The 24,055-nt window shown below is 43.9% G+C and overlaps 1 protein-coding gene across 1 annotated transcript in view; it reads left to right on the forward strand.

Annotated features, from left to right (window-relative positions):
• The window catches only part of LOC144819575 (annexin A1-like), a 599,711-nt gene that overhangs the window by 439,665 nt on the left and 135,991 nt on the right, over positions 1–24,055 (forward strand). Inside the window, exon 7 of the mRNA XM_078677409.1 lies at positions 19,160–19,250. Coding sequence (XP_078533535.1) covers positions 19,160–19,250 — 91 coding nt within the window. The remainder of the gene's footprint in view (positions 1–19,159; positions 19,251–24,055) is intronic.

Raw genomic sequence — 24,055 nt, forward strand, 5'->3', positions numbered from 1 at the left:
GCGCACAATAACTGGCGCATCCCTGGGGATGCGCCAGTTATTGTAAATCTGTCCCTATACATTTAGCCAACGAGGGAGCACTTACTGATTAGACAGTAGAAAGTACTCCAGTTGAGTAGAGGTATTGCACAAAAAGGTGGCATCTTCGTGGACAAACACGCAGGGCGGGATTCATTCTGCCCCCTGTTAGACTCGTTTTTGTGCCCTTCTGCCCTCTGTTAGACTCGTTTTTCCCTTGTTTTTCTGCCCTTCTGCCCTCTGTTAGACTCGTTTTTTGTGCCCTTCTGCCCTCTGTTATTCCCTTGTTTTTGTGCCCTTCTGCCCTCTGTTAGACTTGTTTTCTGTGCCCTTCTGCCCTCTGTTAGACTCGTTTTTCCCTTGTTTTTCTGCCCTTCTGTCCTCTGTTAGACTGGTTTTTTGAGCCCTTCTGCCCTCTGTTAGACTCGTTTTTCCCTTGTTTTTCTGCCCTTCTGCCCTTTGTTAGACTGCTTTTTGTGCCTTTCTGCCCTATGCATCACCACATCATCACTCAGCGCTACCCCAGCATCACTCAACACCACCACATTATCACTCAGCACCACAACATTATCACTCAGCACCACCACAGCACCACTCAGCACCACCACAGCATCACTCAGCACCACCACAGCATCACTCAGCACCACCACAGCACCACTCAGCACCACCACAGCACCACTCAGTACCACCACAGAATCACTCAGCACCACCACAGCACTACTCAGCACCACCACAGCATCACTCAGCACCACCACAGCATCACTCAGTACCACCACAGCACCACTCAGCACCACCACAGCATCACTCAGCACCACCACAGCACCACTCAGCATCACCACAGCACCACTCATCGCCACCACAGCATCACTCAGCGCCACCACAGCATCACTCAGCGCCACCACATTATCAGTCAGCACCACCACAGCACCACTCAGCACCACCACAGCATCACTCAGCACCACCACAGCATCACTCAGCACCACCACAGCACCAATCAGCACCACCACAGCACCACTCAGCGCCACCACAGCATCACTCAGCAGCACCACAGCATCACTCAGCACCACCTCATTATCACTCAGCACCACCACAGCACCACTCAGCACCACCACGGCATCACTCAGCACTACCACAGCATCACTCAGCACCACCACAGCACCACTCAGCACTACCCCAGCATCACTCAGCACCATCCCAGTATCACTCAGCACCACCACAGCACCACTCAGCATCACCACAGCACCACTCAGCACCACCACAGCACCACTCAGCGCCACCCCAGCATCAATCTGCGCAACCATTTAACAACTGGTTCAAATATGTTCTCTCAATGTTTCAAACTTTATTACAAATGTCACAAAAAGATGTTAATATTTCACTTCTGTTCTTGGATTTTTGTCACAATAAAATACACTGAGCATAATCTTCACAAATGTTATTTACAAAAGTTTAAGCTATTGCCATTATAAATTAAAATCACTTTTATTTAAGTATTAATTTATTTAAAAAATCCAAGCCATTGTAATTTGTAATATCAATACAGCTAAGTCACGTAAATACAAAACATGTTGCATTACAAATGCTATAGGTGTCACATTTGCGAAAGTTATAACTATTGGCATTGTAAATGACAAAGCTATTAATTTAGCTATTTTCAAAACCAACACATTAATAAAAAAATTGTCATTTACAAGACCAATAGCTCAAACTTTCCTAATGCGAGACCGATTGCATTGCAAATGCTTGTTTTTATATCTGTCAGTGCTTCCTGTTGAGGTTTAATTTTCGTGACAGGCGCCTCATTGCCAACTTGTAACTATTCTCTGACCCTGCTTCAAGGGTCAGAGCAGGGTCAGAGAATAGTTGCAAGTAGGCAACGAGGCGCCAGGAAGCACTTTCAGGCTTACAGCAGCAGGTGCCAAAGTTGAAGTTAATTTCTTTGTAACCCTTTTGTAAAAGGTTACAAAAAATTATCTTCAACTTTTGCACCTGCTGCTGTAACCCTGTAAGTGCTTGGCTGACAATTCGTCCCCGCTGATTCGCGAGTTTTACCGCGATTTCGCAAGATTCGCGGATCGCGAAACCGCGGAAAATCCGCAAATTCCGCGAGCGGAACGAATTTTCAGCCCATGCTTACCACCTTTGTTTCCAGACGTCCAACAGGGGGGAGTCGAAAAAAATTATTTCAGATTTGTCTGTATTACATTTTAGATGGTTATGTTTGAACCAGGCAAAAGTTTCTTTTAGACACTTGTTTATCTTCTCCCCATTGAACTCCTCACCCTTCCTCCAGGTGAACAGCAGTTTAGTGTCATCGGCGTACGATAGTATTGTGACCTCGTTCCTTTCAGCCAATGTAGCTAGGGGGCCATGTACAGATTAAAAAGTACAGGTCTCAAAATAGAGCCCTGTGGCACACCCACACTCAAAGTCGGCCCCCTAGCTGAAAAGGGGGGTGACCAGACCTCCTGGTTTTTACCCTCTAAGAAGGAAGCACACCACTTCAACACCGTGCCCTTGAACCCACACTCTCTCAATCTCTGCAGGAGGTGGCCGTAGGGCACGGTGTCAAACGCCACGCAAACTGCCACGCCTATGGAGTATACTCCTTACAGGACACAGGAGATTCTGATTTCAGCCTGGCAGCACCGGGTATGGTTTATTGGCACCCTTCCCCACTCTGTAACAGTGGTTCATTTAGGTCCTTTGTGCATCCCAGGAGCCTCTTGGCCTGTTTTGTCTGTGTTTAGTCCACACCCGCGTTACATGCAAGTTTGCGTTGGTGAATTGAGGACCTTTTATACCTCTGCTATAGGGGTTATTAGGGCCTTGGTACAATATGTAGCCCGCAACATCCAGGGCGAGGCACCTGGAGCTGCGGCGCATCCAGTTGGGCCGGGCGGGATGAAGCTTAGTCCCGTCATGGTTAATGCGGCTATGGGCAAGTGCCCCCAGGATAAGGACAATATGCCTTTTTGGCTTGCCGAGAAATTAAACCAACTGGAAGAAGTATTTCCCAATACGACTCCTGTTGAGAAACACAGGATGCCAGAGGTGACTGATTGTGATACCTGGGGTAAGATATTTGTGGCAGTCTATGTGAAATGTTTTGGCACACCGTTCATGGCTGTCCTTCCTTTCGTCATTAAGCATGTCCAGGATGAACATGGGGCGGAGGCGGCTGTTGAATTGGGAATTAGAATCGTTGGAGTGTTTGACGTTGTTTCCGATCTGGTCCTTGCTAATGTCAAGGGTGATGCAGTGAGCTTTCAGGTATCTAATGCTTTGCGCAATGTCCCGAATGCTGATAAGCCCCGGCAGTTGCCGAAAATTATTACGCCAGCTTATGAGACCATTGGCCACAATGGTTTGGGTGTTAAGCCTTTTGCTAAATCAGCACAGAAACAACCTCAGGAGCAGAAGTCTAATAAAGACAAACGCTCTTAAATTCCAAAGCAGAATTGGAATAAGAATATGAAACAGGGGAAAAAGCAACAGAAACAGGGGTCTCGTCCGGCTTCGCCAATACCTGTGTCTACTGAGCGCACTTACGATTTGCGTGACCGCACTTCTATTAAGTCACCTGATCGTTTACAGGTTCCTGAACAATGTTCTCCTCGCTCTTGGCAGGGAACATCGGTCTCACCAACCGGTGGAGGAGGCAGAGGTTGGGGTGCCCAGCAAAGCCGTGAGCAGCCTCGCCAGACTGAAGGTAAAGGCAAAAAAGACTATTCTCATCGTCCCGACCCCAGTTTCAGAAGAAGAAAGTTGCTGCTTTAACAGCAAGATATGCCACGGATAGTGAGAACACAGCTTCGGAACCTGACGTGGGCGCTGACGCTGTTAGACAGCACGGCGGAAATTACCATAGTGCAGGAACCGTTGCGTCTACTTCTGAAGGTGACAGCAACTGACACATTTGTTACTGTTGAGAAAGCTGACATTAGAGTGGCTCCCCCTGAAAGACTTTATGAAATTGTCCTTTTAATTGAAGGTGACATACAACGTACTATAAAAAGGGTATTTTGGGAAAATCTTACGACTGCCTATGACATTTTGTCAGCGGAAGTAGATTGGCCCCTGCCTTTTGGTCTGGCCGCTCCCCAAGGGGGGAAGGTAATCCTCCCTGCTTTTGCACACACAGTGCCGAAGGAGCAGGCCCTGCATTTTACAGAAGAGTGGGCTAAGGTGCTTGCACCAGCAGTTTACCGTACTCAATGTGGATGGGGCACATTTTCTCCCAGTCATGAGAATCCATTGCGGTCTATGCCACAGTCTCAACCCCAATACCCCATGCTACATGAAGCGAAAGGTCCCGTGGCAGAAATCCTTGACCAATTGGAATATCAAGGTGTCATTGAAATGTGTTTGGTATTGGATTACCGGCATTTAAACTCCCATTGTTGGACATGCGCGGTACAGAATACTCACAGATCAGCCCGTGTGGATAGTCTCATGCGTAAAAGGTTTAAGATAACACTTGACATATCCAATGGCTTTTTTTAGCCATAACCTGTCCTCTATTAGTAGTCAATGGACAGCATTTACCTGTGGCGTTAACAAAAACAGTTTTGAAGATTGGCTATGGGCTACAAGAACAGTCCTGGCGTCTTTTCCGCCCGCATAGTCTCTCTTTTGAAGAGGCTCGACCCTGATGCGTGCTCGTAAGTGGATGACATTTATCTCACAGATGACGAATTGTGGACGCATCTGTGTCACGTTGACCGCATCATTTGTTCGTTTGCGGACTTCGGTTACAAATTTAACATTGCAAAATCTCACATTGCTGAGTACACAGTGTTGTTCTTGGGCTCTGAGCTCAATAATGAAGGTCGGGGTTTGACACCTCACTTCCTGGAGAAATGCGCACAATTGTGAAAAAACTACAATCTTTGCTGGGTTATTTGAATTTCGGGTGTACTTACATTCCCAATTATGCCCAGCGTATCAAGCCACTTTATGCCTTGGTACAACCTACTTTCTCCAGATCTTTCTGGCTGCCTGAACATTCTGCGATTTTGCAATCTTTGCAGTCTGATCTTGAATCTAGATTCTTACTGACTCGTGATAATCACACCAACTTGGTGATAAGAATTGTGCTGGGGCAGTGTGTTTCACGTACCTGACTTTTAATGAGGGTGACACAGTCCCTATCGCACTTGTACACTATGGCTAAAATGCGTATTTCCTCTGTGTAAAAGGTCTTGACTGCGGTGCAGATAGCGATTCTGAAAGAACGTGCACTGTCACAGGGGAAATGCATGTTGGTTGTTAAACTGTATCCTGCCTTGGAGGCAGTGACGAAGGCCAGTGTACCTAATTCGAAAAGATTACCTCCCAGGTGGATACATTGGGCCACATCTTTGACGTCTCTGGATGTCACCTTTATTTTTGATTCCTCTTTACAGACTCAGGAGTACTTGCAATATGAGTTTGTTCATCCTGCTCCTCTGACCATGCGCCCGCTAGAGGATTTCCATTGTATCATTTGCTCATACAGGTCGGCGCAACAAGCTGCGGAGTCTAAACATGCTTATTCTGGGCCCTGCGCAATAGTGGTTGGTACAATGGTGAATGGAGAGTTCAAGTCCGTTGTCGTGCATACACAGACATTAGGGGACTGTACTGCCAAATTGGCAGCGCTCCGTGCTCTGGTGCTTGCACGGGAGTACGTAGACCCTAGTGTGACTACTCCTATTGTGAATGATTCGTACTACTGTGTACAGTCTTACATTGACAACTTATTCTTTTGGACTCAGAATGACTATCGTGATTACAAAGGTAGCACGATTAAACACAAAATGCTTTGGGTTTGAGGAGCTGAGCTCAAAGAACGGCTCCCACTCATGTTTGTAATTCATACTCTTGGTCACCAACGCTTGGGGGTACATGCTGTTGGTAACGGTCTTGCTGATGAAGCAGCAAAGAGAGCAGTTGCGACATACTTAGGAGCAGCAGTTACACATTCTAAAAGTAAGATTGATGATGACATCTTGACAGCTATTGCTGCAACAGAGAAGGGAGGTAATTACCCGAAAGGATTCCCTTTTAAATACTCTTATCATTTAAGTCTCGATAAAGTTCCCTATGTGGGAATTAACAACATTGGTGACAGGTTGATTCCCACCGTGGACCGCAGGCAGGCTTTTATAACAGTGGATCACGAGGGTATGGCCTCGGCTCATGCTGCATGTCAGCTACTGTATCTCTTCTACAACAGCGTTACTGATGGCGTGGTTTGTACAAACAGACGCGTGACTATGTTCTTCGTTGTGACATTTTCCGGCACATTAAACCTTCAACTGCTGCGCGCCCGCCCCTGGCACAGTTGTACATATCTAATAAACCACTTGGGTGCGTTTATTTAGATCACTGTGGTCCTTTCTCCTCTGATACTGCGTATAAGTACATCTTCTTTGTAGTTGATTCGTGCACACACTTTGTTTGGGTGTGGCCACAAAGGAGTATTGATGCCCGCACTGTCATCAGGGATTTGCGTGTCTTTGTGGGAATTTTTGCATGTGGTACCTTTCATTCGGACCAGGGTCCAGCTTTCACCTCTAAGGCATACAAGGATGCCATGGCTTCATTCGGGGTCCAAGTCAAATTTTCGTCTCCATACAAGCCTGAGGGTAATTCAGTTGTGGAGCGGATGAACCATGACTTAAAGCAATCCTTGACAGCTAAGGTTTGAGGTACAGGCCGGAACTGGCTGGTCCATCTGTATAGCGTGCAATGTGCACTTAATAATCTCCCTAGAATGTCTCTGGGTGGGCGGACCCCATACGAAATGCTCTTTGGCATTAAAATGTTTGTTCCGGACCTTGAGGGTCTAGACATGGTGGCGTCCTCTGCATCCTTCGACGTAGATGAACATTGTGATGTTTTACAGAATCTACAAAAGACCAGAGACAGTCTTGCGAAGGAACATTTGCCCTCCACATCTGATGCTGCTCTTCAGATTCCAGTAGTTGGCTGGCTACCCCAAGTTGGTGATCTGATCCATGAGAAGGTGGAGAACAAGAAGGAGTTTGGCCCCTCATATCGAGCACCAGTTCCTGTACTTGCCATGGAGGGCACACGAACAGTCATTTTACCTCCACTTCCTGGTCGCAAGGACAACAGGCACATCTCCACTGACAATGTCAAATTACAGCGAGTGGCCGATACTTCTTAGTATGACTCCTACTGTCTCTTGTCCAGCAATGCTGAGAAATTCTGTTTTGGCTCCGGCAAGGGACACCGGACCTGACGTTGCCATTGAGATGCCTACGGTTACAAATCCTTTATTGAATCTACCGGCTGGTGATCCCCTTGATGATACAGAGTATACTTACCCCACAGATTTGTCCATGCCCGATTTGCAGACATGTGTGGCTAATCAGTCGCGCATTTCATTTGACACTGATTTTGTCTCATCGAAGTCCCCTTCAAGGGTTTCTATTTTTGCTGTTTCGTTTCAAAAATATTTTTTGATACCCCCTTGGACTTACATTTGGCTGGTGCTATTCTCAATTTTTTTGTTCATGTCCATTGGGTTTGTGGTATACTTTTCCCATCTTGTGAACAGTCATTATGTTAAAGAAAGATCTACTAATTAATGGAACTTTGGCATCCCAATCCTCATCACACATCATAAAGAGGGACCAGACTTTTGTGAATATCACTGCTTGGCCTGTCTTAGAAGGTATTGTATGGGATGCTGTGAAATTTCAAATCCACGGACCCACAGAGTTCATTAATGTCCCTAATTAACTTTGTATTTCTATGGGAGATGTGGTTAAACAAAACATTCTCTCTGATGATTGGGATGTCCAAGCTGTAGAAGCTCTATTTTCTGATTTGAAATATTATGCTGCCTTTGATGCTGAAGATTCGTACTTAGATTCCGTCAATTATGCTGATTCATTTTGCTACCATCACTATGGTCCAAGCTGTAGAAGCTCTATTTTCTGATTTGAAATATTATGCTGCCTTTGATGCTGAAGATTCGTACTTAGATTCCGTCAATTATGCTGATTCATTTTGCTACCATCACTATGGCAATCATTTTCTGTACAAAGCAAACACATTTAGCAATGTGGTTAAATATCCACAATGGGAACATTGTCCAGCCCCGGTTGAAGGCAGCTCCAAACTCTTTTGAAAAAGTATAGATATTTTACTGCTTTTGATCAGTCCAATCCTGATGCATTTTATTTTAAGATGACTGCTAAGTCATCTTCCAAAGTTACACTTCCTCACACTAAATTGTTATATTCCAAGCCCTTTATTGACCAATTGGCTTTTGGGGCTATGAGTTGGGAAAAGATACTATTGATCTTAAATCTGTTTGGGGTTCTAAAAGTTGGCAAGCGCAAGGCACCAAGGCTTAGTATTGTGCATGTCTCATCCCGAACCATATGTTGTTTTTGAATTCGACTGTTTCACTGGGAAAAGATACTATTGATCTTAAATCTGTTTAGGGTTCTAAAAGTTGGCAAGCGCAAGGCACCAAGGCTTAGTATTGTGCATGTCTCATCCCGAACCATATGTTGTTTTTGAATCCGACTATTTCACTACCCACCTGCTTTGGATTGGCTATGTCTAAAAAATTAAATGCTCCTTCTCTTCCTGATTTGGGAGAATACCCCACCTGGTACAATCACACAAGTAACTCACTCAGGGCTAGATGTAGGTAATTGCATTTTACAGACTCTTAAATACCGAATTTTACCGATTCGGTATTTATGAGTCGGTAAATGCAATGTAGGTTAAATATCGGTATTTTTTACCAAATCAGTAAAAATCGGAATCGGTCATTCGGTATTTACCGATTCGGTATTTACCGAAACGGTATTTACCGAATTGGTATTCCCCATTCATTTCTATGGAAAAGTGAAACTGAATCAGGCAGCCAATCAGGTGCCGCCACCCTCCCCCTCCCTACCAGGAGTGGCTACACAGGCAGCTGCAACTAATTAGAAGCTTCTGGAGAGGCAGTTGGAGCTGAGCTAAGTCCCTGAGCAGCAGAAAGAGTTTTGTGCACTTTTAAATTTGAAAAATGGCAAGCAGCACAGACAAAGATCAGCCAGAGAGGAAGAGGAAACTAAAATTCAGCAGCATGGAGCTGCAGGTCCTTGTTGAGGAGGTGGTGAAGGAGCACCAAAAACTGTTTGGCAGGCAGTCCCTCACTGTGGCTGAATCTGCCAAAATGAAAATTTGGCTGGACATTCAAGATAAAGTGAATGCAGTTGGAGTGACTCCTAGAGATATAGAGGACCTTAAAAAGAGGTGGATTCGACCTCAGGAGCCTGACAAAAAAAAAGTTGAACACCACAAGCAGGCAAGGGAAGAACCCAGCACCCCCCCTTACTGACCTGGAGGAGATGGTGAGCTCAACCATAGAACCTGAAAGCGTCTGCCGACTGGGAGAAGTAAAAAGCTCAGCCAGAGCTGCCAGCAGAAAAGGTAAGACGCATGCACAGCAATTCCCCCCACACCATCATCCTTCCCTTTACCCTATGTGGCGAAGTGAACCCTAGTCCAGTACAGCTAGCACTATACAGGAGCAATGCATTATTGGACATGTAGTCAGTAAATGAAAGACAATGTCATACAGCATAGCAACCAGCAAGTTAGGGAAATGATTCCAGACAGAATGAAGCGCAGGCAACATGTACATTGTTCAAGTGAAAATGATTTAATTGTAGTGGCTGTGGCGCTTAGCTAATGTACCCTCATATGTCCACAGGTGAGACACCTTGCAGGCGTTCCCAGGAGACTGAAGGCACGGCACCAGAGAGGGATGAGAGTCAGAAGTCAGGTCCAAGTGCACAGATAGTATCAGAGGACACAGGTGCACCAAGTACACAGCCACCATCCCAAGACACATAAATGGCTCCAGAGTTGCAGGAGTCCCCAGAACGTACACAATCCCCTCTGTTACTGTCATCCCCAAAAATGCCAGCATCACTGCCTGTGACAACACCTGCCGCACAACAGAGCAGGAGGCATGTTGTTGCCCCACTATTGGAAATGGAGTCATCAGCAGGTGACATGGAGGGAGAAGACACACACACCTTGCCTGGGGAAGGTAGCTCTGCCACACTGCAGTCCAGTGCAGAGGTGTCCCGTACTGTTACCAGACACCGCAGGCTACGAGAAAGCAGTGTAGCTGCACGTGTGGAGAGTCCCAGTGTGTTCCGTGGATTGGAGGGGAGCATGATGAAAATCCAAAGGCTGCAGGGAAAGGCCATCATGTCTGTCCAACGCCAAATGAGGAACCTAAACAACAATATGGAAGACATAGGGAAGGGCATCAGAGAACTAGTTGATGTCAACAAGGAGATGGCTGCAGGGATGCGTGATATGTCACAATCGGTGCAGCTTCTGTGTACCAAACTAGATCAGGAAATTGCATCAAGGCGCAAGGAGAATCAGCGTGCACAGCATCAAAATAAAGCCATTAACCGCCTGGTCACAGCCACTTCCCTGCTATGCAGGAGATGCATAAACATGCAGGAGGGACTCACGCAAAATAGTAATGAGGTTCCTAGGGGCATTGCTAGTCTGACCACTGCTGTTGAGGTGCTGATAAATGCACAAACAGCACAAACTGCTGCTCTGGATGTGCCAGATAGTGAAGGGAGCACAAGTAGGAGCAGCATGGCAAGCCCCCTTGTCGTAGAGACACGGAGGAGTAGCAGGCACCACGGTGAGGCAACAGCCCAAACGCCAAGTGAAGACAGCCAGCCACAAACATCTGGCACTGGTAGGCATGGACGAAAATGAGTAGTTCAGTTAATGGGGAAGTGACCCAGGACTAACATCATTGAATGTATATAATTTGAGTTGCACAATTGTGCTTTAGGAACCTGCGTAGTGACAAAATAAAACTACGTTGGGTGCATACTCCACCTGTCTGTGTCTCTTTACTTACTTAAAAGTAGTTGCGTGTGATCTCTTCCCGTCTGTGTCTGCCATCTGTTGGTGTTGCCACTCCTAAAGTGTTGGGTTCAGGCAGTGCTTGTTCGTCATCATGGTCCTCATAATCAGATAATTCCACCTTGGAGCCCTTCTTCATGGCAAGTTTGTGCAACATTGCACAGGTTACAATCATCTTGCAGCAGGTCACTGGTGTGTACTAGCGTGCCCCTCCACTTTTGTGGAGGCAGGGGAACCTGCTTTTCCACAGATCAAAGGTGCGCTCCGCAATGTTCCTGGTAGTTTTGTGTGCCCTGTTGTATCTCCTCTGGCTGGGGGTTGAAGGGTTGAGGTAGGGAGTAAGGATGAAAGACCGGACCCCATATGCACTATCCCCTATATGTAACAGAAAAAGACATTACTTATCCACACATACACATACATCTGCAATATGTATCAAGGGAGTGTCACACAGTGTTTTACCTAGCAGGTATCCTTCGCTAAATTCCCCCGCAGTCAGGCGTGTGTAAATTCCACTATTTTGAAAGATGTATGAGTCATGGGAACTTCCAGGAAACTTGGCAACTATGTCCGTGATAATGTACTTTGCATCACAGATTACCTGTACATTTATGGTGTGGGTACACTTCCTGTTCCTATAAATGTACTCTGTGGCCGCAGGTGGACATATTGGTATGTGGGTGCCATCAATACAGCCAATGACGTTGGGGAAATGAGCCATTTGATAAAACTCTGTCTTGGTCCTGAGCTGTTCTGCGTGCGTTGCAGGGAATTGATGTAACGATGCCTTTTTCTGCATCATAACCTCTAAGAATTTCCTAAATAAACATGACAGATAGCTCTGGGACACCCCACCTACCGCAGCAACCACACTCTGGAAACTCCCAGAGGCAAGCAGGTGTAGGCTACACAGCACCTGCACATGGGGTGGGATGGCGTGCGCCCTTGGGGTTGGGTGCTCCAAAAGTGGGTGGAGGTCCCTGATCAGCTCCAGGATGGTTTGGGGTGTAACCTGTACCTTTGTATGATCTCTGGCTCAGTCAGTTGGAATAGGGTGATTCTCTGCCTGTAGACCTGCTCCTTCCTTCCTGCTCCTTCCTTCTCAAGACCCTCTCTCCTTCTGCCTGGAGCCCTAGCCGCCTCGCAATCACGTAGAATGCCGCCATTCTGGTCAAACAGTTGTTTTTAGGCACTCTTTTATAGCCTGCACCTGGTTACCACCTGATTTACCAAATCAGAAAATTTATTGAATCTGAAAATTTATCGAATCGGAAAATTTACCGAATTGGTAAATTTTCCGATTCGGTAAATTTATCGATTCGTACGATTTTGTGGCCCCTACATCTCAAACACCAAATAGCGGTCGGTAACGGCCGAAATTCGGTAATTTTGGCCATTACCGACCGGTATTTGGTTACCTACATCTGGTCCTTAGTGATTTACAGTCTCTGCTAATAAATGAGTCCTTTAATATTTAATATTTCAAATTTTGATCCCCAAGGTTAGTTATTATGGCAAAAAAGTTCAGATTCATGCCAACATCGTTTTCTGGGTTTGGCCCCGGGTTACACACAGGTTAGAGTGGATCCCCGTTTTGAAAGTGGCCATTCAGTCACTCAGTAGGCAAGCTATGTCAGAACTGGCTAAACATTCCACGTTAGCGTTGGTTACGCTTCATTTATCAAAATTGACTGACAATGTTGATTTGAATGACTTTGTGTAAGGTCCTGCCACAAGCAAATCAAAAAGATGGGTTTATGCTATTTACAACGAGGTTTGGAATCTGTCTCAAATTGAAGCTGCTTCTAGGTTAAGGGCTATTGATCAAGCTAATTTAGAAAAAGTACTTGCAGTTGTAGATAATAGCATTAACACACTTTCTTCCCGTATTTACACGTTAGACAAAAGTGTTTCTTCTGTCGTTGATATTGTGCAAGATGATGGCTCTGTTTTGTACCATGGTCAAAATCAATTACGTTCTATTATGCAGTTTGCATGGACATTACAAACTTTGAAGGCTTGGAAGGTGCCTTGGGATTACATGAACACTTCTTCTCTATTAATACCCTTTAATCAGTAAAACAACAATTTTGTCCATGAAAGATGCTACATATTCGCTTTTGCATATTAAAAAATTGGAACCCTTACCATTTTCTGTGGCCAAAATTAACTCTGCTGTTTGGCTTATTCTTGGGTTAATAACTCTACCTTTACCATTATTTTCATTCGAAGCATGTATGAAACACGATGCCATAGGCAGATATGAACCCTTGGGTAGCGGTTAGCTCCATGAAGATTGGTCCCTACCGTTTACCTATAGGTGCCTGAGGGACGGTAAAGACGTTTATTTGAAAGGTGAAGATTGCATTTCAACACCGACCACTCATTGGTCTGTAGAAATATAGAATTGCACAGCTCTTGTAATTCAGACGCCCCAAATTTGGCCTGCATTTTAAAAGGGCACACCAGCCCCGGCTATTACACTGACTTTCACATTGTTAGAAAACAGTAGTTATTTACTTTTAAATAATGAAGATTGCTGTGGTATGCTGGCAGGGATTCCGTACATAGTGACTGTCTCCCAACGTGTTGTCTCTTGTAAAAATGTGCTGTTGCATCCTCCGCATGGAAAGCTCGATGTATCCATCTGGCCTTCCATTCCTACCTTGAAAGCAGAGTTCAACAAGATGAGTCGAATAAGGGCTCTTTTGTCTCAAAAAGAAGTCGCCCTTATATACGCGTTTGAAACATTTGTCCTTCATATAGCAAACACTCGCACAGAGGTGCATCCCCTTTTGAATACTGATCTCCCCCTCCATCTTGGTACTTTGATTCACACTATATTCAATGCCTTGTTGACAACAGGCTTGGGGCACTTTTTTACAGTAGTAAGTTCTCGGTTTTGTGACCTCATTCTAAACTATTTTTGGTGTGATACCGGCAATTTTTCATTCAATTTTTTCCAGCGTCTTCGGCGGTTTACCATTAATTATCACCTTGGCTGCTGGTATGCAGCTGTTAATTTGCTTGCTCAAAAATGGTTGCACATTCTGTGCCAAACGACAACCTGCCCCGGCTGCTCCAGCTTCATAACCGGTTGCTTGAATACTATGGATCGCTACCTCTGGCTACATTGAGTGTGGCGTATGGATTATCTTTCCGGTTTTCGTACTTTATGTGCGTGCAGCCTGTCTTCCAATGCCTGGATTGCAGTTTTGAGTGGGCTCTGGATTTGTGTCTCTGCAATACGGTGTCTTCTAACCCGGATTATGATCTAGTAATGAGTCCCTTAGTTGCTCATGAACTAGACTGTTCTCGTGTCGGGATTATGGCCTGCGCAGCGGCTCATGGAGTCCCAGGTAATTGGATTATATGGACGGCAGCCCATGACTTTCTGGCATGCAGTTATCTCGAAGAACACCCGAGTTGTCCTCTGACGGTGCTAGAGGCGGCGGCTGTCGAAGAACATGTATGTTCTTTTCCATTACTGAATTGGATGGCTGAACTGTAACAACGACTTCCTGTTGGAGGCGGTTGCAACATCCTGTGCCTATACTCTGTTGGACTGAAGTGACAATTTCTTTGTCTCTCTACTTCATAGACACGTGGCCTCATGATATCTTTTAAGTTTTTCTTTCTACGCATTACTTGTGTTTGACGTTATACACCCCTGTTGGGTTTTGAATTTTTTTGTGGTTAACTGATTCATATGTTTTTACTTCCAATTATCCAGTTTGGCAAAATTTGAACTTGGTTCTGTCTCATTTGAACTTTAAATCTGCGTACTAAACTTGCTCCCCTTCTGTTGCGTTCTCCGCTCAAAGGAGGGTGTAGTGAGGGCAGACCTCTGCTTGCGCACATTGCTATGTTAGCATAAGCTTATTAGAAGCTTGAACGCCATTTTGCCTTTTTGCCGCTTTTGCACACAACACTGCAGGTAGCTGTTATAATATCTTCACATGAGAATGGCTTGTTTTCAACATCCCTAGACTTACATCATGACCTTAGTCTGCACAGTGAGTTCTGAAGCCTCCAAGGTTATCATAACAATGTTTAGCTGTGGTTCGGGCTGATCGACTCATGCTTAGACACAACATAGCTGCAGTTAACTGGAATTCTGGTGCCTTTAATATGGCACTGCATACATGATTTTAGACACTTGGAAGAATTACGTTTCCAGAGAGACAGAGAGTTTTTGCAGATCCTGATGTGATTCACTCCTGCTGATCTTAGAGGTATGGGGTCCCCCACACAAGCCTAGGAGACCTTCTATATTTTATAAAACATAGGTCCTAGCTAGGGGGATGGCATTCAAGGCACTATAGAACCTGTTCCCACCATCATTATAATATGATTTCCCCTTTCGTGTTTTATGGAATTGTAACAATGCTGCTTGTATTATTTTTAATAATATGCCTGCTTATGCTCGCAAAAATACTGCATCTTAGTGCATGTCATTAAAAATAAACATTTTAAACTTTACCGTGTCTCTTTTTTACCCATGTTGTGGACTGGTATGAGACTAACAAACGAAAGAGTGTTCTTGATTCCCACCATTCCTGAGTGTAACCTAAGTCGCATGTTCTGGGTTGTCTAATCATTGATTACTTTGCTATGGGACGAAGAGCTAATGTGACACTGATGCTAGTTGGTTAGGGGTTCTAGGTACTAAGGTGAGTTTTTTGGTCCACCATAATTCACTGAGGGCCTGGGTCCTTGTGCACAGTTCTGTGTCTGAGCAGAATCCCTGCAACACTGCATAACGTAACAATCATTGGGACCAGTGTGGATTTAATGTCCATCACCGCCGCCATTAGCTCGTTGAGGCGGTGTGAAGGGTCGGCCTGTGACATGGGTTGGTCTGTTAACAACTGGCCGGCACCCGCGGTGGCGAATGGTGGGCCCAGTAGGTCCATGGCCGATGGCTGTTGTTTCTCAGGCCTTGGCTTGCCCATCCTGGTAGTAATGGCCTTCTGTAAGTGCCAGGGAGAGGGAGAGAAAGAGCGCACTGGGACCAATGCCAGAGCCCCACCCGGTCAAGGGGGGTAGTCTTCTATTCTTGCTCCCACCTTAAATGCAGCACCTGGGCCAGGGCATCGAGCAAGAGTGACAATTATAGTGTGTGGAAGGGCAAGGCAGAAAAATTATCGAGTCCCAGGCAGCAATCGTCCAGTGAGTGTTAGTTACCGTACAGTGTAGATGTGAGCAGTTTTATCCATAACACAAGAGGAGGGTGCCTCCCTTATGAGCCCTGTCAATGAAGGCCGTGCCCTGGGACGGAATCGCACACAAGATAAGGAAACTCTATGCGACTTCCCCTTCCCCTCTACTCGTATTCACCCCTGGACATAGGGGGATTTCCGGCTCAGCGCTGCCGCGACGAGGGGCGTCCACACGCCGATGCGCAGCAGGAAGCTATCACTGCCCAGGCACGGTGTACCCCTGGTCTCGAAGGGCCTCCATGAGTCCAGGGGGTAACTGCAATGTCTTCGAGTCAGTATGGTATGGTGGGCGCTGGCCAGGCCTCATGACCACTCTATGTGCATGGAGTATGCAGTTTAACCAAAAATGGACCGGGCCTCTTGGGAGCAGTCTGGTGGGCCCGTGAATAAGGGGGAGGGGGCCCACAGATGAAGGTCAGGTCCCCGAGGGACCCTACCAGTAACAGCCACAAGGTTTGAAGCATACCGGAGGTGGTATGAGGCGCGGGCGGCCTACCTGAGTCCGTGGCCGGGACGTCCTCGCTGTGGCATAGAACCTCACTACCGACATCGATTAAATAGCAGGGTGCTCGATGAAGCGCAGCAAACTCATGCCGCATCCATGGGGCCACAAGCACAATGCGGTATACAGTAGGGCCTCTGGTAATGAATCAGACTCCCCCGGCTAGGGCTGTCTGCAGCGGAGGTCCAATGGAGGCAGAGGCCGCAAACACGGCCCCAGGTCTGCATCTCGATGGCCTGCCTTTCCGCAGCCGGAGCGACTTGAGATGGGCTGAGCTAGATTGTGGGATGCCCGTGGTGCGTCTCGCAGTAATGCCATCTTAGACACGCCCCCCTCCCCTTCTGTATGTTATGCATAACACTATGCAGGAGAACTCAGTCAGACTCTGGTCCCATGTAAAAAATTGTCCTCCACCTTATGGAAGCCTGGGTCAGTAAAGGCAGATTAGTGTGCAAATTCTGCAGGGCTTAAGTCAGCTAAGGCCCTGACCATAACTACCCCTTTGTTCCAGTTCTTCCATAGCTTCAGATTTTAGAGACAAAAATCTTGCATTTCTATTGTGTTTATGAGGAATAGGCCCTCATACAGTTGAAGGCCAACATGCACTGATTTGGTGATCATTTCTTGCAACTGGGCAGACAGAGCCAGCCTATGAGCACCTTCTTGTAACTAAGTTTCTCATTCTGAGGACAGAACAGGTTCTGTGACATGGTGTCTCCTTCAGTAGCCTTCAAGGTTCCTGGTTACTAGGCAGCACATTTTTGTGAACTGCTGAAGCCTTGCAATACCACATTTTGAGACCAGGCAAGGTGGTGCTTGGGGCTAAAGAGGTTGCATAGAGCAAATGCTGGCTTGTGTTAACTGATAACAGCAGCAGGAAGGAGTATCCTTATCCCCACTAATGTGCTGCCAACATAAAGCATGACTTCAACACATTCATGACTCATCTTTCCCTGAGAGCCCTAAAAAACATCAGGCACTTTCAGAGAAGAGTAGAGGGTTAGAGGGGAACGCAGGGGAATTTTTGTGGAGAAGTACCTTTGGAGCAGGATGTTCTCACTAGCCGTATACTCAAAAATAAAGCCTACATATACTTGCTGAAATACAGCCGTAGATACAGGAAGGGACACCTCCTTAATGCTTGAAGGGACTCATATCTAATAATCAGGCTCTCAATGTCATAACTTTGAAGAAATATTCAATAATATATGTCTCCTACTTTTTATAGCAGAGTATGGAGAATGATATATTGTCTTCACAACACAGAGAAAGATGGATGTGTTTTAGTGAAGGTCCGCATTTACCACTTTAGGTGAAGTTTTTTAGAGTAGGAGAAAGGAAAGCCAACCTCAGCATTTAAAGAATGCAGTGGTTAAATTGTATAAATATATGCACCAGGGCTTTCGTCAGGAGGCAGCTTCGACCAGCCCGTTCCTCCTTTTGGCACTGCCTAACACAGAACTAACAACTAACAATGAATCCCAACAAGTGGGAAGAGGATGTGGGGTAATGGCAAGAGCTGCCGACTTCAGAGATGGGGAACCAAGTTTGAGTGTCGGTGTCAGCTCAACATCCTATGATTCTAGCCTAATAACTTAATCTCCCTATGCCTACCAAAATTCATGTGTCCATAACTGGTGCTCAAGCACTGCTGTTGATGATTAAGTGCAGGTGCTGAGCACCTGAAACTACTGGCTCAAATTAAGCACTGATTTAATGAAATGAGGACGATGGAGGAGGAGGTAATGGGTCAAGTGTCAATGCTCTATGCTGCAATGCGTCGGTCCTTCCTTTGTGAATCAGATTTGTGTATGAAGTGTTCCACTTTTTTCTAAGTAGATCTGTCTTCCACTTCAAAACATTTTGTGTATCAAGTACTGTGAGCGTGATTCACAAACTGCACGTTGTAGTACATCTTCTAATACTTAAAAAATACTACAATTGCAATTGTCAAACTATGCGAATCTGCAAATTATCTATACATATGTGTGTGGATTCTGCACACTAACTGCAGAGTTGCCACACACATTTAAGAACACGTTTTAGTAGTAAATGTGGGTGGGAGGAGTTAAAGAGATTAAGGAGGGTCAGAGAGGTGGTTAGGTAGTAACGTCACCCACGGAGGCATGCAGCTTACACCTTTGTAGTAGGTTTACATTCGTAGTTTGTGAATACCGAAAGCCATAAACGCACTCCAAAATGTGAATTTACACAAAAGTGTGTAAGTTACCTTTTGGAATCAGGTCTTGTGTGTTTTGCATTTGTAAGCATGTTAAACTTATTAAATCCTTAAAATCGCCTTTTATAGTGCAATGGCAAATCAACCTGCCTGATAAATTCAGACATATGCCTCCTTGTGCTTGTCTATTGTTTGTACTTGCCTCATAGTTTTAAATCCTGAGTTACAGGGTGCAAAGAATGCAAAAGCTGAGGTGTCTCAATATTATTGTATTAAATGGCAACTAGTTTATTATATTGTATTTCTATATAGATTTGGGCGACAGATAGAGACATCCTCATTGAAATCCTTGCTTCGAGAAACAACACAGAAATCAAGGCGATCCGTAAGGCCTACAAAGAAGGTAATCTTTAAGTACCTCTGTTAAGATGTATATAGATAGGATTGTTGACCATGATTCATCTTTAGATTTTATGTAGCTAAAGCTGAGGAAATATTAGGCTCAATAGGAAAGTGTGAGGAGGCGAATGTGGGAAAGACCAGTACCACTCTTATAGTAAAACCCTTCCGATTATCACAATTGGTCCATGAGTCACCTAACGCACACATTTAGAAAGAAACAGCTTTTCAGCTTTGGTACAGTGTACTGATTCTAGTTGTGCTATATTATTTCTTGCGCTACCTTCCCTCTTTCCTCTTTATGGAAGGATATTTAGGTTTGTATTCAGGGATTTCACTGTTCATATTATCGCTGCTCATGCCTTTGCATTCTTTTTTTTTTTAAGTTTGAGTTTATTGAGAACAAAAAGGCAGGAACATAAATGAAGAAAACAGGTAAATGTTATGATCTTACAAAATGTATGATAAAAACATAATGGTAATAAAAAAAAACTTAGTAAAGTATAAAGAGACATAGAATAAAATCAGTCAAAAAATACTACAAAGAGAAGGTAACATCGTAAGCATAGTCAAGCAAAAGAGACAAGGAATCATCATTATGTCAAAAAGATAAAAACTGTCAACTAATTAGGGTAGTGATAAAAAAAGGCAATGGGAAGATTTTCAAGGAGGTTTACGTACATCATCAGAGTGGGATGTGGATGAGGTGGGCGGGGAAGTAATTAGAGTTAGATAATTAGATAAAGGTAGCCACAGTAGATCCTGATTGATTGCTAAGGAGATGGGAGTGACATCATTGGTGTCTAGTCGATGGTGAAAACAAACTGCGTTCCACCAAGAGCGAAAGGTGACATTCTTCGCATCTTTCCAGTTAGAGGTGATGAGGTGGAATGCAATAGCAATTAAGAGGTCAAGGAGCTTAATGTTTTGTGAAGATTGAGGCCATATAGGGGAGAGAGTACCGAGAAAGGCATGAGTGATGGAGAAGGGAATTTGGACATGGAAAATTAATTGAATTTGGGACCAAATGCGTTTCCAGAACTGGGAAATGGGGGGACATTCAAAAAGCATGCTTTAAATCTGCAGAAGGATGTGCGCAAGACCAACAAGTGGAAGGGGTATCTGGTGAGAAGGTCGACAAAATTAGTGGAGTAAATAAAATCCGATTGTAAATGAAAAAAAGGGTTGGAGTAGTATTGGCAGCTCTGGAGGTCTTATGAATCTTAAACCATATTTTGTCCCAGAGAGGAATTGACCAATCCTGAGATTAGTCTTTTTCCCAGGTTAATTCACTTTTAGTTTTAGGCCTATCTAGGAGAGATTGAAAGGACTTATTAAGAAAAGAAGCAGATGGAGATTGATTTAACGCGGAAGAAATGGATTGAGAAGTGACGGAAATAGCAAAGGACATGGGTAAAGGTTGGATATATTGAACTAAGACAGGATAAAGCAAGTCATATTGTGTGCGAGAAGATAGGGGAAGGGGGAATGTAGACCTAACTTCCGAGAAGGGAAGAGGTTGATTGTGAGAAAGAAGTTGAGAAATCGACCTTATACCTTTGGAATGCCTGGACTTCCAATAAATAGTGCTACTACGAATTTGAATATGTTTGTTATGCCAAATAGGTTGGAGATCAATGGAATGAAGAGATGGATAAGAGGAGGATAAAAAAGGTAAAAGTAGAGTACGAGAATGTGAGATAACAGGGTGGCAAAGAGAGGATAGTTTGGTAGAGAAAGAAAGAATTTCCTGAAAATCAAAGGGAGAGAAGAAGGAAGATTCTATTTTTAGCCATAAAGGGGGGTAAAACGAGAAATCAGTGGTAATCCAACGGGCAGCTTGTTTCAATGAGAAAGCGCGATGATAAGTTGAAAAGTCAGGAAAGCGAAGACCGCCATAGGATTTATCTTTCTTCAGAGATGTCAGAGATATGCGAGAACATTTACCTTTCCATAGACATTTTTGTAGAGTAGCATCAATTCTCTTAAAGTAATAACCAGGAATATGGACAGGTATCATAGATATAGTATATAGTACTATCGGAGACAACATCATTTTAATAGAATCAAGGCGACCCCACAAAGAAAGGAAGAGAGGATTCCAGCGGGATATAGCTGAGTCAAGTTTTTTAAGTATAGAATCAAAATGTATTTTCAAAGTGTCCGACAAAAGAGGAGCAAACCAAATTCCTAAATATTTAATCTTAGAGGGTTGCCGAGAGAAACCAGATTGTTCAAAAAGATGTTTTTGACATAAATTGATTAAGGGGAGAATCTCACATTTATCTACATTAAGTCGGTAACCAGAAACTTGAGAAAAAGAAGAAACCTGTTGAAGGAAGAGAAGATTGAGGGTCAGAACAATATAAAAGGATATTGTCGGCATAAACAGAGAGCTTAACTTGTTGAGAACCAAAGTGGAACACAGAAATATTATCATCCAGTCGAATTTTGGTCAAAAAAGGTTCCAGGGCCAAAACAAATAATAAAGGAGATAGTGGGCAGCCTTGCCGAACACCTCTATGCAAAGAAAAGTAATCGGAGATCATACCATTAGCAAAGATAGAGGCTCGGGGACCAGAGTAAAGCAAAGAAATAAGAGTAATGAATTTAGGAGGGAAACCAGCCCATTGCAAAGCATGAAACATGAAGTCCCAACTAATCCTATCGAATGCTTGTTCTGCATCAAGAAATATGGCGGCCAAAGGATGGTTAAGTGAAGAAGCTTTACTTAGGATATTAAAGAAGACGCGAGAATTGTCAGAAGAGAGTCTACCCTTGACAAAACCTGATTGTTCTGGGCCAATTAATTCAGGTAACAGTGGATCCATTCTGAGAGCCAACATCTTAGCAAACATTTTATAATCTGTATTAACCAAAGAAATAGGGCGGTAATTTTGCAGAGAGTATGATCCTTGCCATCTTTAGGGATTAAACAGATCATAGCTTCTTGAAATGGAACTTGAGAGGAACCAGTGTCTAAAAAAGATTGAAACAAAAGAAGTAATTTTGGTAAAAGAAGTGAAGCAAAGTGATTGTAAAATTCAATGGTAAATCCATCGGGCCAGGTGCTTTCCCCCGGCGTAAAACTGAGACAGCGTGAGAAATCTCATTGAGAGAGATGTCCAAATCCAAGGAGGTAAAATCAACGTGAGCAGAAGGAGGGGAAGGAATAGATTGAAAATAAGACAGGAGATCAGATGAATTTGGGATGGTTTTAGGGGTGTATAGATTTTGATAAAAATTGACAAACTCACGGAGAATATCTTTATCTTTGAATAAAGCTTCACCAGTAGGACTTTGAACAGAATCAATTTTAGTTCTTTCCTTCCTTACCTTCAAATAATTGGCGAGCAATTTCCCCATTTTATTTTGCCCTCCATAATAGCGGGAGTTGCATTTTAACAAGTAATTGGAGGCTGCATCAGTAGTTAATTTATTAAATGTAATTTTGGCATCAATAAGTTCTTTGAGGGAAACTTCTGTGTAGGTTTGATAAGACTTGTTCTCAAGGAGTTTTATTTTATGAAGGAGTTGGGTCGACTTAGCCTCCAAGGATTTCCTCCTCTGTGAGACAAAATTATTAATAAAACCTCGAGCAGCTGCCTTAAAAGAATCCCATATCATAACAAAGGAGGAATCTGGGGTATGATTGATCAGAAAAAATTCAGTGGCGAATTCAGTGAATTTAGTACAAAAATTGGAATCAAGGAGAAGGGAGTTATTAAAACGCCATCGACCAGGATGAGGAGAGAAGGGAATGAGATCGATATCTACATGGACAGAAGCATGGTCTGAAATTAAAATGGACCCAATGTCAGAGGAAGTGGGCTAGTGATTTGCTAAGGAAAATGTAATCTATACGGGATTGGGAATGATGGGAAGGGGAATAGAAACTGTATTCTCTAAGGTCGGGATGACATAGTCTCCAAATATCGACTAGAGCTTTGTGATGTATTGAATTGGTAAATTGAGTGTGCATTTTGGATGTACAAAATTTAACTTTAGAATTACGGTCAAGGATAGGATCAAGGACTTGATTACAATCACCATCAAGAATAAGTTAAGTGAATACAGTTTTTCAGAGATGGTAGGCCAGAAAGAATTATCAACACCAGGAGGAGCGTAAACATTGAAAATAACAATAGGAATCTTATCTAGAAGTAATTTAACAATCACCCATTGGCCCTTATCATCAAATTCATGAGAAATAAGAGAAACATTCAATTTTTTATGGCATAAAATCACGACACCATTTTTCTTGCCCATAGCAGGGGAGTTAAATACATGACCCACCCAACATCTTTTAAGCTTAGAGGCTTCATTATCTGAAAGGTGGGATTCTTGAATCAGGGCAATATCAGTCTTAAGCTTAGTAAGATGAGACAATACCCGATGCCTTTTAATTGTATTATTTAAACCTTTAACATTCCATGTAGTAACTCGGAATTTAAGTCAATAAGAGAATATGAACAAATAAATTTAGCTCACAAGAGCAACCAAGAAAGAATATAAAGGAAGAAAATAATTAAGAGAATAATAGCGTAATAGAAAAGAGAAGATGAAGGTAAAGAGAAGAAGAAAGAGAAAAGAGCATTAGGGTATAGAAATAAGAAAAAAGGATATGGAACAAGAAGACAGTACATGTCCAATACATACAACTGAAAAACATACTTACGGGAACGAATGAAAAATGAGGGTGAAGACGCCTAAAGATGACGACGGCAGACAACGAGAGCGCACCAAACAACCGCTACAAAACATCTGGAATATATGAAACAGAAGGGGCACATCAGGTTAGGAAGGGCG

This window comes from Lissotriton helveticus, chromosome 2_1 (assembly GCF_964261635.1).
Source record: "Lissotriton helveticus chromosome 2_1, aLisHel1.1, whole genome shotgun sequence".
NCBI lineage: Eukaryota > Metazoa > Chordata > Amphibia > Caudata > Salamandridae > Lissotriton > Lissotriton helveticus.